Source organism: Zonotrichia leucophrys, chromosome 8, assembly GCF_028769735.1.
Source record: "Zonotrichia leucophrys gambelii isolate GWCS_2022_RI chromosome 8, RI_Zleu_2.0, whole genome shotgun sequence".
Lineage (NCBI taxonomy): Eukaryota > Metazoa > Chordata > Aves > Passeriformes > Passerellidae > Zonotrichia > Zonotrichia leucophrys.
This window is the reverse complement of record NC_088178.1, coordinates 26,768,140-26,787,468: the sequence shown is the minus strand read 5'-3', so window position 1 is coordinate 26,787,468 and position 19,329 is coordinate 26,768,140. Positions and strand designations below refer to the sequence as shown.

At 41.6% G+C, this 19,329-nt stretch overlaps 1 protein-coding gene across 13 annotated transcripts in view; it reads left to right on the top strand.

The window, feature by feature from the left end:
* The window catches only part of DAB1 (DAB adaptor protein 1), a 213,139-nt gene that overhangs the window by 137,600 nt on the left and 56,210 nt on the right, over positions 1-19,329 (top strand). For all 13 annotated transcript variants that reach the window (XM_064719421.1, XM_064719418.1, XM_064719428.1 and 10 more), the window contains one exon: positions 18,491-18,630. In XM_064719421.1, coding sequence (XP_064575491.1) covers positions 18,491-18,630 — 140 coding nt within the window. The remainder of the gene's footprint in view (positions 1-18,490; positions 18,631-19,329) is intronic.

Here is a 19,329-nt window from a genome sequence, read left to right as displayed (position 1 = left end):
GGTTGATTAAATTACAATCAGAAGGATGCCTCTGCTCCCTTAGGCACATCACAACCTTGTTATCATCTCAAATCCATCCAACCTTTCAGGAGGGGCTTTTATTAGCTGCTCCTAATCCCCAGGTAATTACTGTAGACCGAGAGATATTTGCAGAGAACGTTTTGAGTGAGGGAAAGGCGTTCACAAGACATCACAGGCCTGGATAAATTCTGTGACAGGAATCCCTGCTCTGATTTCCGTTCCCTGGCTCCTGAACCCTCCTGGGCTGTGTCCCTTTGCTGGGCACAGAGCAAGAGTTCCTCCTTTCCCTGCAGGAAAAGGGATGATTTGGATGATTGGCGCCTCTGCCCTTTTATAAAGCAGCTTCATGATTGCACGAGGTAGGAAACGCAGCAGGATCATTAATTCCTTCAGGTTTCCACTTTCTTTCATTGCAGCTGCCTCCAGAAAAAGGTTCCTGTTTTTTCTGAGCTTTCTGTGTTTCAGAAATCAGCAGATTTTGTGGGGAACTTTTATGGCAGTGACAGTAAAACAAAAGCAGGCAATCAAACCTAGACTGTTTTATGTACTTTGATGTCATTCACTTGCTAATACAGTGCTCCCTAAAAACCAGAATATCTGCTCACACTCTTTCCAGTTTTAAAGGAAAATGCCTTTGCTACTGCAAACAGAGAAATTAATCATAACTGGCGTGTTCTACAAAACACACTCTCAGCGATGGGAAAGGTCTGATTTTTTTTTTATTTAATTTTTTCCCCCTCAAATAAGGAAACTTAAATTACTTAAGGGACTACTTAGCTTCCACTGGTGCAATTAGATTAACATAGGACGAATTTTGATTTATTTCCAGAAATGAATATATGTTTCTAGGTCAGTAACTCTATTTAGAACAAAAGATCTTAAGGTTTTTTCCCAAAATAAATCCAAATGTAGTGTTTGCTAGGTTGCTCTCCATTTGAATTTCAGTTTAATCTTCATCTTATTTTATTCCCCTTTTCTTGATAAGTGCAAAAGCATTAAAGTTCAGAAGAAATACATGAATTTGGGAAGGGATAATAAAATGATGAAGTCTGGCTTATGGTACTGGTTCAGGGTGACTGACTTCATCATTTGTATGTTCATATAAATAAATAAAACAATATATAATAATATAAATGAAACAATATATGTTTACTAAGAGTAAAATTGAATCCATACCAGTAGAACTGAAAGTTAACAGTGAAGCCATGAAAGGCAAGATGATATTGAATAATTGGGCAACAAAACAAATCCAATTCTATGTTGATAACATAAAACAATCCATATAGAGGAATCAGAGTAATACATGACTCCCTTTCAGTGAACCAAAACCAGATTTCTGGATTTGACCCCTTGTATGAATCTGGAGGAATATATATTTATCAATTGAAACAAAATGAAATGTGCATTATGTTGCTGTCTGTGTGTATCTGGTTTGGTAAAATTTATCAACAAACTGTTGACAAACTTTATAACAGAATTGTTAAAGCTCAACCTTTGGAGAAATGAAAAATCCAAGAATTGAGCCTCTCCTCAAATATTCAGGATGCCATGTGAGACTGAAAATTAACTAGTGTTACTTATGGGAAAGTAGCCTCTAGCAAACTCTTAAATGTAAATTTTGAGGAAGTTGTGTGTATCTGTGGTGGTTAAAAATAATCTTACCCATTAGATGTTCAGTGGAATACACCTTCTCCCTGATAACTAAGCTGCCCAGGGGGATGCATGCTGGGTGTTGGTTAAAAACTAACCTTAACCCCTAAAAATGCCCCAATTTTTCCCCCTCTCCCAAGAATCCCTTGCTCAGTCCTTGAACACCAGATCAGGATCCAGTCTGGGCTCACCTGTGGAACCTGCTGCCTGTCACAGCCACTCTTGTCTGCAGTTGCAAAGATTTATGACTGAGATAATAACCCTGCAGTATCTGAGTTTACAGCCTGATAGTTAATTATTCTCTGTGTGCCATGTGCTGTAGTTCACCTGTAAACAGGGGTTGGAAAGCAAAACAATCCCCCACAGCAGAATTGGGCATATCCTGAGGGCTGTTCTGTTTCCATCTCAGGAGTGGGATGCTCTGCTCTTGTGTTTGAGCTTCTTGGAGGGCTTTAAAACATGACCTGCTGTATCTAAACATGGTTTATCTCCACTGCCAGTAATGCAGTGGAGTCTCAGTAATGCAGTGGAGTCTCAATACTCACCTGGAATAGAGTTTAGGCTCTTTTTGCATTCATGGTTGATTTTGTGAACCTTTTTTTCTTGCTGGTGATGGCAGCAGAATATCTATACTGAATTATGGTTATTTAATCAAGGTCTGTGCATTGTTATACAAGTCCTTTCATTCAGCTTTGTCCTGAAAAGCTGACTAATTCTTTTTTGATTTGCAATGGAATTGATTGAGCTTCTGATACATAAAATCCACTTGTGCATCCTGCACCTCTGTCTTGTGTCATGAAAATGGGAAACAGGAGGTACATGTCCAGCAGGCCTTACTGGAAGCTAAAGAGGTTTTCTACATCAGTAACAAAGGAATACGAAATTCAGAATCCTTTCCACCAGCTCTGATGCATCTTTTGTAGTGGATCCTGCAGATGTTAGCTTTCAAACATCTGTTTTTCCTGGTGTTTCTTTCCTCAACATCTTGAATCACAGTTGAGCTGGTGCCGCAGCACCAGCTTGGGACCACCAGACTTGCTGGTTTAGCAATTACATCTGGTTTTATTCCAAATTATGGTTTTGTCCAGCTGTCTTTTAAAACCATTCCTATGAGTTGCTAGGATACATTTCTAAAAGTGGAAACTGTGTTTACACCACTTCAGTGTGAAAAATCTTTGAATATCACTTACTTCTTTGCCAAGGCTTCATTACAAGGCACTGCTGAAGTTTACCAAGCTCTCCAAATTGTCATAAAATCCTTTTTCTTTGTTTGTGGTAATCAGAGAAATACATGGCTGATTAAATGAGTCCTGTTTTGTCTGCTATTATTGACTCCTTTGCTGAGCAGTGGCATTATTCAGGATATTTAGTCAGCTCAGTCCTGACCAAGGCCAGTCCTGCACCTGTGGGTTCTTTTTTGTGCATCCTCCAGCCCTCAGAGCATCTCTGTCACCTCCCCTGGCCTGGCTCCAAGTCCTTCTTATGTTGAGGGCCCCAGAGCTGGGAATCAAATAATCTGAAACTAAATCAAACCCACACATTTTCCTAAGGAAGGTTGTAAGCAAGGAACTTGAAAATTGTAGAAGTGAAGGATGGGCAGCACACACCACCAAAAGGCAGTGGCAGAGTTTGCCCAAGTTCTTCATGATTTTTAAATTTCTGCTTGTCAAAATATGATTCCAAGCATGAAGTCTTCCTCATCTGACAACATCTGCTGTAACTTGCCTTGTCTTGCATTGTTAATTTTTCTAAAATGTGAAGGGTTTTTAACACTAGTCTCCTTACTATAAAATCTACAAAGTAGAAATATGTTTTAACACCTAAATTTATATTTTGATCAGCCTTTTCAGGCTCAGTGTTGATGCTTTTAGTATCAAATAGGGGTTTTGTGGGGGGCGTCATGTAGGAGGGTGACTGAAGAACGAACTGGCATTTAAACCTTGAAAGAGTTTTTCTTAAGTGATAGTTCTGAGATTAGACTGGTTAGCCACCATTGTGATTCTTTCAAACCAGCCCAACAGGCCTTGAAATAAATGCTGTGGATGTGATCAACAATCAGATTACACTGAATGCCCACAGACTCCACCAGAAAGGTCTAAGGGAAAACAATTACAGATGAAACAAAACATAGCATTTAAATCCCTGCTTGAGAAGCAGCCACACAAAGGAAACACAGATTGTGGTTTAATTACCCGGGTGGAAGAATCTTTAGAAAATTAATATTAGCACCTTGGCAACTGAAAGCATTTAAAAGTGTTAATGCCCCCCCCTTTTCTTCCTTTTGATTAAAAAGGTCACTGACAGAACATGGCTCTGTGCATACTCCAGCAAACATGGGAGTGATGGCTGCAGTGATTTTGTGCAGCTCCTGCAGGTGTCAGAGGGCTCAGGAGCTGTGCATAGCTTCCTAAAATGGCCCCCAGAAACACATTTTTTTATTTAAAATCTTATAAAAGGAGCTGCATGGTTGGTGAATATCATCCTCTCATGATTTTTTCAGGTGCAGCCTTTCCAGCTCAGGTGTATCAAGGCTACCTGATGGTTTGGTCATGCACAGAGGTGACCACCAAAAGTTTTAAATTCTCTCTGTTGTTCAGGGAAAGCTTCTAAACTGATGAAATGCAAAGCCATTCCTTCCATTCTGTCCTGGAAGTAAAGAATCTTAGAGACAGACACACATTAGCTGTTGCAGGTGACTGAGGAAGAGGATGTGCACTTGGCCTCTGTGTCCTTTGCACCTCACTGTGGGCATTGCTGAGTGCTGTCTCTTTATTTTCACTTCCCAGTGTGGTGCTGGAGTGGCAGGAAAGAAAACACAGTCAAGACAAGAATTCGGCTCATCATTTTTTCCTCAGGAATGATGGTGTTATACAAGTTCCATTGTACCTCCTGGCAGTGTATTAAAAGATGGAGTGTGGGCTTAGGCAGCATTTAGATGGGGAGGAAAGTGAAAAGATTTTGCTTCTGCCAAGCCTTTTTTAGTATATTTAATAGGGATGTGGTGGGTACAGTGTGGAATCTGACATGTGGGTGGTGATAAAAGCAGGGACTGGTAAAAGCAAGAGAAATCCACAGGTAACCTGAATGCTGCAGCAAGGTGAGTGCAGTGAAGGAAATGGAGATGCTGAAGACCTTTTCTTTGGTTGCAACAGCACTGAAAACCTTGGAGTTGTTACTTGCTCTTGAATTTATGTGACCAGCTGGTCAGAGCTGGGCTCAGCAGGGTCGTGAGGTGATTCCCAGAGAAGCTGTGGCTGCCCCATCCCTACAAGTGTTCAAGGCCAGGGCTTGGAGCAGCCTGGGGTGGTGGAAGATGGCAGAGGGTTGATTCCAAAAGTTCATTGATTCTATGAACTTTTCCATCTCCCTGGTACTGCAGGAGCATTGCCTGCAGCTTGGAATTCCTGGTCTCTCCCTGGGAGGAGTTAAATCTTATGGAGCATGTGGATAATGGCATCCATTGTAAATCCATCCCCATTCCCTCCTGGTAATCTCTTAATTTTGATGGAAAGACTCTCATGCACTGAGGGGCCAGGGAAGCCTGGTTTCTTTTATTTTCATTTTGGTCTGAGCTCTAAGGAAAGACAAGGCTCGAGTGAGGCCTCTCCTCAGCACACCCATCCATAGGATGGTTCTCTTCCATTGCACCATCTATTTCCCCCTGCCTGGTAAAGTGCAAAAATCATAATACAGATGAGACTTGACTGAAATTGGCCTGAAGCTTCACGTGTTAATCCAGGCACGAGAAGGGAGGAGGATGGGGGTTTCCATTGCTCTGCACATTCCCACATAACACCCAGGGAGTGTCTGGCTGTGTTCCTCTTGTTTCCTTGAGAAGCCAGACTAAAAATAACAGCAAATAGGAAATGAAAACAATTCTGTTACTACAGAGTACATTGCAAGGAAAAAACATTCTCCTCGTCTCTGGATTAGCAGAATGTTTGAAGCTGTGATAACCCAGTTGTTAACAACCATAATTTAGATGTGGGTTGTTGTTTTTTTTTTTCTGCACATAAATATGACTTATTTGAAGTACGTCGAATTAGAAAACTCATGAATAAATATTTTGACATAATCAGAATTATATGGCTGGAAATTGACCTACTTTGCATGACAGATGCTTGAGAATCCCCCAGCTAATAGCAGACTAACCTGGCACAGCAATGCCCGATCTTATAATATTCTAAGCTGCATACAGACATTAAATTATTAGATTGTTGGGTTTTTTGCACGGAGATTAGACACAGTCAATTTTGTTTGTAAATGAGTAAGTTATAAGCAAGTTATTGAGGAGGCCTTGGGGTGCAGTCCAGAGAAGGATTCCTGCATCATTTGATCAGTGTTTTCAGCTATACTCAAAAAATCTGTCAGAGGTAGAAACAGCCAGCAAATCTTGATGGTATCAGCAGCCAAATAATGAGAGTATTACACCAAATAGACAGGTCTTTTCAGAAGATAAGCACAACTGCAAGAGGAATAATAATAATGTTTTAAAAATCTGGTAATATTTTGATGGTGTAAATAGAATCTACTTTTCCCCCTGCAGCTGCTCCTTATGCCAAGTGTTGATTTCAGTAGACTGATTTTATCTGCGTGTCCTTTCAGTTAATATGACAAAGATTTCCTGTAGGTTAAGTTAACAGAGAACTCTGACCTTGGAAGAGTCTTCTCAGTTTAGGTTTATATGGATTCTTGTAAAAAAATAATCTTCTTTTATTATTTTAACAAACACAGGTGATGAAACATTTTAGGTGCTTATTGCACAGAATAGAGTTTTCAAGCTTCATAAGTTTTTGTTGTTCAGTTCTAGCACAAGTAATAATAGTGATTTTATTTGTAAAGTATCATGCTTTTTATTTTTAGTGGGTGAAAAGTACCTTTTTCATGGCTCACTTTCAGCAAAGATAACCCTCCTTTTATAAAATCCATGCAATGAAAAATAATAACATATTCCATTTTAGTAGCCCCTTTATTCGCTTCCTGGTTGTTTTCTCTGTTTTCAAAGAATCTCTGCAGATGAAGTGGGCTTTGTTCAGACTTTTTTCCTCAAGGTCTTCAGGGGAATGTTTTGCTCTCTTGTAATGAGCCCTTGTTAGCACAAAGGTAGTAAAACCACGTGTATCATAGTGGCAGATCTGTTCTCTTCCAAGCCTGAAGCAGGGCCAGGCTGAGGCACAGCTCCTATCCTCTATCTTGATTTGCTCCAGCTGCTTAAAACTTCCTGGAATTAGGTTAAAGTGTCCCTTTAGCACCCATATTTCTTCCCAAAAGGATGCAGTTCAGTCATCCTTGCTGTGCCCAGCTGCCAGACCCTGCAAGCAGAGACCCCTCAGGTGCTGCTCAGCTGGGGATGGAGCTGCTCCTTTCAGGGAGTGAAGGCATCCTTTTAGAAGAGAGTCCTGTTTGCAGGACACTGATTTGCAGCTGAATGGGGATTCTTTGGAAGCCTCACCCAAGGGCAAGAGACAGAGGTGATTACTTGGCTTGGTCACAGTCCCTGCTTTAGGAGCTTCTCTCAGGTTTGCAGTGTTTGCAGGAGGGTTGGCAGTGATTTCTTTCTGGTTGCTCTCCAGGTGACCAGCTCTGGAGCACTGGACTGCTCTGCAGGTGGCTCTGCAAATGAGTTAAAATTTGTAAGAATTTCAGCACTCAGTTTTGGTCTTTTGTCCTGCTTCTTCTCACGTACCAGTAGGCTTTTTGGATTCAGACATGGTCACTTGGGTCCTTGTGCCATTACAATTCAAACCATCTACTCAATAGCTGAAGAAGTCTCCAAGTTTTCCCAGCTGGGGAATGTTTCCTTTTTTCTTACTTGACACAGAGTTAGCTGGTGGGGCTTGCTGGTTTGTTTTTATTGTATTTCCTTACTTCCCCAACAACTCACTCACAGTCTCCTGACCTCCATCCCAAACACTTTGTCTCCTTGATGCCTGCTCAGTTCCAGGAGCAGAGGAGTTGTCCTGATGTGCTGATCCTCCCTGGCTTTGCACGTACCAGAGATGTGCAAACCCCAATTTCTTACCTCTGGAATCCTGCCTGGCACAGGGGTGTTTTACTCCTTGTCAGCAGTTTGCCCAAGGGTGACTGCCAGCAGTAGTCTTTTCATTCCTGCCTCCTGCTGCCACTTTGACAATAGGAACGGCAGCAGGAGGCAAAAATGAAAGGACCAGATTGAAAGAAGCACTTTGCCACTGTTGTAATTTTGAAATTGATGGCGTTTTTTAGCCCAAAGTCTCAGGAAAAAAGCTGCTTTCCTCTTTGCCTCCTATTGTTTTTCCAGCAGGGAGAGACATTCTCTGATGTTGCAGAGGCAGTGGGAAGCCAAAATGAAAATAATTTTCTTCCTGAAACATTGGATAACAAAATGTGAACAATTTCAGCAGGGAAAGAGTGGTTTGTTTTTTTTTGTTGAATGCCATGTGGTGAATACTGGTATTTCCATTTGACTACAGAAAATAAATAGCAGCTGCTTTTCTTATTGAGGTAATGTGATCTTAAGATAATTTCTAGACACCCATTTACTGTGGGTTTTTTTTTGGTATGACATTTTCATTCATTTCCTTTTTCTGCATGAGAATTGGTGTTGTAGGGTGGGTGTATTGTTCACTTTTGAGGCCATGGGCTGCCTTTAGTGCCATGCCCTTGGAACCAGCTTTTTAAGGCAGGAACTTACAATTCTGCACATTCCAGATGTGTGTTTTACACCAATATTACCAGAACTACTAATAATCCAGATGTAATTCCCAGGGCCACAAATTCCATTGGAGGAAAGATGAGGATTGTTCTGCAGTTTCACTGACATTTTCTGCTGGAGTCTTTGCTCAGTGGGGTCTGAAGTGGTTCTGGGGTTTAAGTGATGTGGGAGGTGAGGCTGGGGAGCTTTAATGCTTCAAGAGTGACCTTCACTTTCTGCGCCTGAAGACTGAGTTCTGTGATTTAGGTGAGACTTGTGAAGGCTGACCTAGAACAGAGGTTAGACAGAGTTAAAGAATAAAGTAGGGATTTATTAGGAGGCCTCAATGGATCCACCTGGGGCAGCACAAGAGCCCAGCCAGGGCTACACCCAAGATGAACCAGAATGGTCCCAAAATGCACAACCGGTCTCTCACTTTTAAGTTTTGGTTCATTTGCATATTGGAGTTAATTGTCCTGTCCTTCTTGTTTTTCTCTCTTCATTCTGTCATTGTTTGTGCTCTTGGGCCTGAGATTTGGATCATTTGTCCTTGGTCCCCAGCTGGAGAAGGAAATGTTCTGTCTCCCTACTCTCTGCACAGAGCTCACCATCCCCTAATGTGAATCTCAGAATTACACACTAAAGCAGCACAGAATCTGAAAAATATAAAAGCTAAACCCAGAGGCACCAAAGGAAATCAGTGAAGGAGCACAAGCCCAGCCCCCAGACTGCATTTTGCAGATGTTCCCAGCCTGGTGTGATGCACATTCTGCAGAGCACTGACAGCAGCCTTCAGCAGGATGAAGTTCTGCATTGACACAGGGGATGGCTGGGAGGGGAGAGGGGGCTCTGGCACCATCCAGGGTGGTGCAAATCCCAATTTCTGTGCCTGCACTCAGCACTGGTGCAGGGGGGACCACGGTGCTGACAGGAGAGGGTGAAGTGTGAATCAATGAATGGCTTTGTCCTCCTGCTTTAGCTGTTACAGTCTATTGCTCTTGTCTTTGGGGACTTCAGTGGCTGTAATTAGTTATCTTGAATGGAAAGATTTTTTTTCTCTTATTGAACGTGTGAGAAATTTGGGAATGTTAATCAGCAGAGCATAACCTTTTCTTAACTTGCTCTTTTTATAGTCCTGGGGAATTAACATTTATCATAGGGTAGCACAGGAAACTGCTATTTGTATGAAGTGAACTGATTCTCCATTCTTTCTCTTTCTTTGTACATTTAAAAACCTAAACTTTTTGGTAGGCTCATCAACAGAATATATTTTGTAGGCTGTGAAGTGTAAATGGTGAATTTGTGTGTCTCACATGACTTTGGGGCTCCGCATGTAAACGTGTGTGTGTCTGTGTCCTGGATTAGTAAAAGTCTCATTAAAATTGTTCTTGAAAACTGCATACTTAAAGCCAGATATAGGGAGACTCATAAAAACAGCTTGATTTTTTTTTTTCATGAGTTCTGAGCTCTTACCGTTCTTGCTGGATTAAAGAGGAATCAGGGAGATCCAGCAACTCTGTGGATCCTGTTGCAAGTTCACATACCAAAATAATTAATTAGATGCTTATCTGTAAATGATCAGTATTCCTCATGTTGGCTGATTTTTCATCTGCTTTAAGGTGCTTCTCAGTGCTGTGGTGGAGCTTGGAAGGAAAAGCAATTCCATCTGACTTTGCTCTGCCCCAGCAAGTTCCGATTAGGTTGGGAAATGACACATTCTGGGTTATTTAGCAGCCCCTGTGGACTGGGCTCTCCTTGCTGCTTTGGAAGTCGTGTACAGAGATTTTGGCAGCAGATGGCTTCAGCTGAGTGCCCCATTGGGACTGTTTTGCTCGTTCATGTGAGCACAGCTGTAACAGGTCCTTTGGTTTACAGAGTGCTTGGGCTTTTACAATGCCCCTTCCAAATGCAGTGCACATATTAATGCAAATTAAGGATCTCTGTAGCATCAGTTACCTTTTCTTAGCTGGTTTTAGCTCAGAAACAACTACTGACTCCCAGGCAAGTGGATAAACATCTGATGACCCTGTTTTCCCAAGGGCTTTATGTACCTGACATTTTGATGTCTGTTTGATTTAAGCATTTACCCAAGCTTTAAAACATTAGGTGAACAACGATTGCTAAACTATCTTCTGTCTCCTAAGAGGAGAGTCCACAAATACCTGTCTTTGCCCTTCCCCTCTGCTTGTCCAGAAAACATAATTTTAATTCTCTAACAGCAGAAAATGGACTGCCAAGTTTCCCTGGTTTCACTTCTGGTCATTGCCTGGGGCTTGCTGAACAAGGTTAGTACCCCAAAATGAAGTTTTATTGCAGGGTCTCATTTCACTTTAAATCAATGTAGAATTTGGAATTTTAGCTGCTTCTACACACAGCCTGCAAAAGGCTCCTTTACGAAATGACTTTCAAAGATTTATGAAGACTTGCATGGTACAGAGGCTGAAAGGAAGTTTAATTACATTCAGCTTTTGGTCATTTCTGTGTCTGAAGATGTGCCCATATTCTGTCATCTCAAAAACCATCTAAGAAAATAAAATTGATCAGTGAGCCTTCTGGCTAAAAGGAAAATGAGTGCTTTGTCATCTGCCCGTGGAGCTGGGTGCTCAATCACTGCCTTCTCCCGGGTGCTCGGCCCAGACTCTCCATCACTGAGATTTGTCCCGAGTTTTAATCAAACATTATTTTATACTGAGGCCTCCCCTGTAAATAGCAGAATCCTTCCCTTGACATACTCACATGGACTTCATTGTAGTATAAATAGATAATTTAGTCCAGTCCATGGAACCATTTTGCTTTGGAGATGGTAAAATGTGCATCATGTTCATCTTGGATTTAGTGTTGTGATAAAAACTTGGCAAGTGCAGTCAGTGTCACCTGATGAACAACATCTCTGCTTATAAAGCTGATCAAGGACAGCAAATAATATGGGAGCATCTTATTTCCTTGCAGAGGAGACTTGTTTCTAGGAGTGGGGCTGTGTAGGTGCCTTCAAGTACAGTAATTCTCAGGCTAATAATGCCAGAAGCCATAAAATCTCTCAGTTTGAGGTTTTGTGAACAGCAGCTCTGAACGATTGGGGACCACTGCTGAGATGATAGCCTGAATGATGATTGAGTTTTCCTGGAGAGCCTTTATCTGTGCTTAAAATTGGAGGTAATGTTTTTAAATTAAACCATAATAGAAGTTCATTGAGCCTTCGGAGTGGTTTCTCTGTCCCCTCTTTACGTGGTTTATCATTTTCTGTGGAAGTATGCTCAATCTTTTTGTTCAGGACAAATTGTGTTGCTGTCAAAACAGGGCATTAAAAGCACCCCAGAACAACACCTTGCAGACTTTTTTAGGAGATTTCCTATCAATTGGTGAAAGGAGAAGTTTGCACTCAGGTTGTGCCCATATACTGTGACCGAGCTTTTGGACAGCCACTTACATAGAAAGAAGTGCTTATTTCTCACAAAATTTTAACATGCTTTTTAGGGTGGTGTCCCCATAAACAGGTTGTATTTCACTCCATCACTAAGTTTTTTCAGGTGCTAGGGATTAGCCTTTATCACTGAGATAAAGTGTGAAATCCAAAGTATGTCTTAATTTAAAAGACAGCAGTGCTTGATGTCATGAGCAAATCGTGCTGGGACTGTGCTCTGGTCACTTGAGATGAAGTATTGATCTTGAAATTAAACTCTCAAGTATCTGTCCTTTTTAAAGAAAAAAAAGAGTTTAAAATGGCTAATTGCAAGAAGCTCATTTGAGAAATGTTGGTAGAGGAAGAGAATGCTAGTGCTGACATGAGAAGGTTAAATTTTGAGCACACAGACTGCTAGGTGCAGTGTGGTTTATTTTCTAAAATGTTATATTAAAAAAGGAAAAGGATTTTGTTTTTCTGTGGCAGATCTGTGAATGCCCACAAGAGGGTTGGGCAGTCGTGCTCCTAAAGACAGTGAGGAATGACCCAGCAACGCTAAGTTTCCCAGTTCTAGGAGAAAACTGCAAGAATTAGATTAACAGATGCCAGGAGAATCTGAGAACTTGTGGGGGATTCTTGGATTTATAACCCCAAATCAACACTCTGCACTGAACTTTTTTATGGTTATGAAGAAAGAATATGCTGGGTTTGTGGTATCATGATCCATCCCTTTGTGTGATGGTTCATTTTGAGCCCTCTGTGTTGGTCTTAAAGTTCTATGAAGGCACTGAGGAAAATGTGCTGTCAAGGAGAGTAATCAGAGTTATCTTCATGATTCCTTTTAGTTCCTGCTGTACTGAAAGGCACATCTAATTGCATGTGACTATTTTCTCTTTTACACCTGCTTATGTGCTTAGGGACTTTCTTCTAGGGAAATCTGTAGTTGATTAAAATTGCTGTGAATTTTCTTGGGATAATTGACGCACCAAATGAACCTGTGCATCATATGTGTGTATATGTGCAAATAGATAAGATTATGCATGTATATATATGTGTTTAGGTGCATATATATGCACAGCTAATGGGAAATACCTTTCACTTGGCAATTAATTTAGGAGTCTTCAGTCTGTGTGGCATCTTAGAGGTCATTCTGCACCACAGTGTTTTGTATTTTCCGCTGCGTTGATGCCATAAAAACCCATAAAAATGCTAATTGCCCCAGGAAGATGTAAGCTGTTTATAAGTGTGTATGGGATTGTTTTTCAGCCCTGTGATACGGGAGGAGGTGTTATTTCAGGTTTATCATTTGAATGTGTGCATAATTTGAATGGCTACAACTTTGACAGTTTATTAGTTAGAAAAGAAGTAGAAAAGAAAAGACAGCGCTGTGTCGTTCTTCAGCGAATTGATTGCCAGGAGCATGTTATTGACTTTGGTGATAATATCATTATATATTTTACAGTCGTAAAATCAAGAAATTCAGATGATGCCCTGAGGGCTTCACACATTTAAATAAAGGATATAGCCATTTCCAGGGTTATTGGTTTAGATTAGCGGGTGCTGCGAGGAATGCTGAGTGTGTTGTGGCAGGACAGAAAGAGCAACAGTGCTCTCACTGCAGCGGGGCTTTGCTCTATTTTATTTTTCTATTTGTGAAATACACTCACTTACAGATCCCCTGGGAGGATGAACAACGTTTGCTCTAAACTTTAGCATATTAATCCAGTGTTAGCTTGGTGTTCTGTGGGGCTGAGAGCTGAAATCAGGTGTAATCCTTGACTTGTGTCACGAGTGAGGATAAATGAGGGAGCACTCACTAAATTACACAGTGCCTGGGAAGCAGACCTGGGGTGAGCTGCAGGCTTCAGAGCAGTGTCAGAGCCACAGGACTGACACAAACACATCTGTCCCTCTTGGTGGTAAAAGTGCAGCTTCCCAGGGAGCCCCCGTGCCTGCTGCTGGGTACAGGGAGCACCTCTGGAATTCAGCTCAGGCTGCTCCATCCTGGATCTTCCACAGTAACTCCTCTCCCTCTTGGACTGCCTGCGCCACCCTTTGGGACTGACTGGGCTTGAGGCACACGGGTTGAGCACTTGGGGTTTGGGTTTGGGGCTGTCTCCAGCTTGCTCGAGGGAAGCTCCGTTTAATTAAGGTATAGTGCCTTGAATAAAAATGATTGATTGCGTTCCAGACCTTGTTTATGGACTTCTACAGTAGCTTTAGTGAGATGGATAAAGTACCTTAATGCTGATGATGCTGCTCAGCCTCTCTCCACTTCATATGGCAGCTGGGGAGCACATTGCATCACCCAGCTCTGGGCATTTATTGTTCTCCTAAAAGAGTGTGAAAGTCCAAGTGCAATGTCACAGCTCTGCAGCAAAGGTCGTGTTTCCCTTCTCACAAAGAAGCAGGGGGTCCAGCTGGAACATGTATGGCTCCAGGGTGTGTGGTGACATCCACAAAAGTAGATAAAAATGTAATAATTACTCTTACGTTTACATTTTAAGGCCCTCTGAGGATTATAAATCTATACACTGCAAACAAAACTTTCCCTGGATCAAGATCAGCACGTTTTCTAATTAAAAGTGATCGCCTTTTTAAACTGAATTTGTATGACTTCTTAGTGGGTTTTTAGCTTCTGCTTTTTTTTCTAATTTTTTGGCATGAGAATGAAATTGATTTTAATTTTGATAATCTTGTTCCATATTGGATTGTAAATTGCTTGTGTTGAGTTGGGAAGAAATACCTAGATTATTTCTTATGTAAATTCTTCTGCTTATGAAAAACAGACTATGAATGCATTTTAGAGTGAACCATTGGAAAGCACCCATTGATCTCGAATAGTTCTGATACAAACATTTAATTTAGGATCATTTTAGAATGGTGTAAAGGATAATGGTGTAAGTTCTTCTGAAGAAGAACTCTGGGGAGATTCCTCCCTGTGCAGGGGGCAGGTGAACAGCTACAATGGACATCAGCTGCTTACCCAGAGTGATTTGGCATGGGTGCTGTTCTCTAGTCAAGAATTGCTAAAACAACATTTCAGTGGGGACAGGAGTGGTTGTCATTAAACATGGGCTTCTAATTTTGCTGCAGATCATGGCCTAATAGGGATTACTGATCTCAAGCCTCAGTGTTCCATAAAACCTTCACAGATGACTGTGCCTATTTGGACCATGGAGATGTTACCTAACCCCAAGATGTGGCTTCACAGTATTGAAATAAAACTCAGCTCTGGCAGTAAGTGCATCCCTGTATCCAGAATAATTTTCCTTCCAGAGGCTGTGACCCATCCAGTGTGGTGGCAGGGATGGCTGGAGAGCCAGGCTTGATGGCAGAGCTCCCCTGATAAAAGCAGAAGCTGCAAAGAAGCAAAGCTTGACTCTGCTTGTTACATGGAAGGAAAGATTCACTTCCTGGTGTAGTGGTTTGATATTCTCACTCCCCCTCCTCTGAAGCCTGGGAAGAATTACAGCCTCGTAATTCAGGCAGCTCTTATTTATGCAGTTTCCAATACTGAAAGAACCTTGTTCAAGAGCTGTCATTAAAAACCCCACCCTTTTTTGTTTCGATGATGAGATGTTTATGACAGTCTGGACTATGTACTTTCCAAAGTGTCCAGGGTTCCAGTGAAATATCACCCTCCCAATAAATCTCACACACCTCATGGGTGCTGCAAAATCAGCATCACGTGGTAATTTCCCAGGCAGGTAGGGAGTTTTCAGCACCAAAATTTGGGAATGTGAGTGAATACAGACCAGAGGAGATGTGGGTGTGTGCTGAGGAGTGGTGGCTTGCAGATGGCTGGCCCACAATATAGGGCAGTGTGCGTGTGCGCTCTGCGTGCTCTGCACGGGACACATGCTCTGGGCTTTCATGGATGAATTTGTGGTCTCCAGCAATTTGCAGCTTCCACCGTGGTTTCAAATATCTACATCATTTTCAGGCTGATGATTTTTCCCAGTCATTTATCCCAAAAGCACTTCATCCTGCCTAATCTGGGTCATAATTGACATGGGACTCGTGCCGAAGCAGACACGGCCGTAAGTTGTGTTTGAGTGGGCTGTTAATGGCAGGGATTAATAATGCAGTAAAACACAGCAGAGGTTGAAACGAGTATAAATGTTAAAATAACAGATGAATGCAGGGTCACAGTCACGACTTGGACCCAGAAAAGACTCTTGAACACTTGACATGCTCCTGCTGTCAGCTCACAGCTGCCTTTGGCTCTAACGGAGGCGTGAAGTTGGAAATTTCGGCTAAGGAAGCTGTTGGAATTGGATCGTGTTTATTGCAAATCAACAGGATGTCTTTGCAAGTATAAAAGACATATGGAAAAGTCCACTGTTATTGTTGTACTTTGTTGTTTCTCCAGATGTTTTCCCTCCTGCCCCGCTCCAGAGGCTGAGAGTGGGAAATGGTTTTTCATTGTTTCTAGCTGATGGTGCCAACATCTGCCTTGACGTTTCCCTGGGGAACGATATTAGCACTGCTGAGAGTTTCTGATTCATCACTTGTGTCTCATTTGCCTTTTTTTTTTTCCTTTAAATACAAGATAATGTCAGAGCATGAAGTTTCAGCCCTGCTCAGTTATTTTGAGGGGTGAGAAGAAATCAGGGGAAACACTTGGGTGGCTGCTGAGCTATCACAGCAGCACTTCAGAGCCTCCTTATTTTTGAAAAGCTGCAAATGAGGCATTAAAACATTGCTCTGAGCTGGTGTTTTTCATTGAAAGAAATAGTATTTGTCAGCTCAAACATACTTGAAGATCTCAAAATGCTTAAAATAGCTCTGTTTTCTTAATATGCATTTAATCCATCATTAGTTCCCAGTGCTTGACTCTGAGGGGAAGGGAACCAAATGAATATCTTCATTTGGAAGTGCTTTTTGCTGATCATATATGCTCATAATGGTATTGTAAAGGCTTAATTCCATAGTTTAGAACCTAACTGGTTGATCAACTTGATAAGTGTGTAAATTAGCAAAGTTGGCCAAAGTGTTGACTGCTAATGAAGGTGCTTTTAATAGAAATGCAAAGCAAAATAGAATTTTTCCCCAAAGCTTCTGTACTACTTCTTATCAGTAAACAACTGTACAGTATCAGATCATATTAATCTTCATATACTAATAAAATTTATTATATTAATGATACTATTTTTTTAGTGCTTTAATCTGACCTTTTAAATAGGAATGAGCTCTGGAGAAAGTTTGAGCCAGAATTCTCAAGTGTAGACTAAGACTGGTTCCTGACCTGTTTCCCCTTTATATCAGACTCTGGTTTCTGGTTCATTCTTTTACATCAGCTGGAAGAATCTGACCAGAGCCTTAGGTGGCAATAGTGTAAATTTTAGCAATGTCTGTCCATGTTTAGGGAAGGTTTCTTTTGAGAAATCTGTTGGGTCCAAGAAACTGAAAATTGTGCAATATCTCACCATTCTGCCTGCTTCTTTGTGCTTTGGCTGTTGTTTGTTTGCTTGCAGTTATTTACAGCTCACTCCTGGGTTTTTTTGAGATCCTAGCAAAAAATTCCACAGGCAGCTGCAAAATATATGTTTAATCAATTTTAGGAAGACTGATTCCCTAACTAACATTTTTCTTCCAGGTGAGACACAGTAGAAACTGTTCTGCAGATACTCAGGGAAGGGGGGGGAAAGTTTTCCTGACAAAGATGTCTTTTTTTGTGGGTTGTTGTGGTTCAGGTAATTTAGGTACCTTGGTGTCATGGTTTAACCTCAGCTGACAACAAAGCACCATGCAGGCACTCACTCCCCTCCAGATGGGGGGAAGAGAATTGGAAGGGTAAAACTGAGAGAACTTGTGGGTTGAGATAAAAATAGCTTAATAGTTTGAATACTACTACTACTACTTCTACTCTACTGCTACTACTCTAATGAAAATAAAATAGCAGAAAAAAGAGACAACTAAAACCCAAGCATCTTTATCAAGAAACGTATTTTTTGCCTTTTTTAAAGCTTCTTAGGGTGAGCCTGTGAGAGCAGCTTTTTCCAGTTATGTTATTTCTGTGTATGTTTATGTGCAAAAAGAATAGAACCAGGAGTTCTAAAGCATCAGTGTTCTACAAACAAAGAATCCAATTTGGTATTTGGTTTTCCACCTTTCAAGTGTTAATAGTGTAAATATTGCTTAGATGAGTCATTTTGTAAGGAAATAGTAGCATGTTTCTGTTAGAGTTTTGTCTGCACAATGCAGAATTGTCCTGTGTATTGGGATTAGAACTACTTGTACAGATCACAAGTTTTTTAAAGAATTCAAAGGTTGGAAGAGACCTTTAACATCATCCAGTCCAACCCATGCCCTGACACCTCAACTAAACCCTGGCACCCAGTGCCACATCCAGGCTTTGTTAAACGCACCCAGGGATGGGGACTGCATCACCTCCCCAGGCAGCCATTCCAGAACTTTATCACCCTTTCAGTGAAAAACTTTTTCCTAATATCCAACCTCTATTTCCCTTGATGCAGCTTGAGACTTTGACATCCACGAGCCGTGATTCAGGTTTATCTCTTGCTTCTGTAAAAACCTAATTTGTGTGTTGGAGATTTTGCATGGCAGCAGTTCCACTGCGAATTCCTTTGGGGTAGCCAAAAGGTTTTATCGAGTGAGCATTCCCTTCTAATTCCACTGAAATGTTTGGAGTTAGACCTGATTTGCCACTTGGCTGTGCTCCTTCACTTGTTCCCCCTTGCCCTGCTGTGGGTATCCTCATGTGCATGTTGTGTTTGCAGGTCAGGATCGCAGCGAAGCCACTTTGATAAAGAGGTTCAAGGGTGACGGTGTCCGCTACAAGGCCAAGCTGATCGGGATCGATGAGGTTTCTGCTGCCCGAGGGGACAAGTTATGCCAGGACTCCATGATGAAGCTCAAGGTGCAGTGAAACTTTCCAATGTTACTGTCAAATTAAGCCTGAACTTGCTCTCGTTCTCCTTTCATGACACTGAGCCTTAGTCTGGTTAATTATGTATTGAAATCAGTCAATTTTGCATGAACTCCTGCCTGGTGTTGCTTATCCTGGTTTAATTTTAATACATTATCTCTGAGTTCTGTAGTTACTCCGTGATTGACACCACTGCAATTTGTCCACAAATTACAAACAACACACTGCAAATTGAATAATTTTATTATGCAAAAGGGGAAGTAAATGACTGTGGAGGAAAATGGGATATCAGAGCATTTTCTATGACATTTCTAATCAACCTCAGCACTGCCTCTGGCTGTTACCTCCTGTGAGTGACGGGTGTAGGCAGCCAGATTTGGGGGGAGCTGCTGTCCTCCTGGGAGGAGAATGCCTTGCACCAGCAATGGAAGGGCTGATGTGTTGCAAAATCAGACAGTGCACTGATAGGATGGGGCATGAGAATGTAAAGAGGAGTCCCTGGAGTTTTGGGGATGAAATGGAGCCATGGCAAAAGCAGATTTGGGTGTAAGGTTGGAGTGTAGACAGTCTGAAGTACCAGTGGTGTCCAGGGTGGGCTCTCTGGAGCTGACAGATATCCCTCTATGGCCCAGTCTCTCTCAGAGCATGAGATTTCCTGTAGGAATTGTTCTGTCCCTCACCCTGGGACAT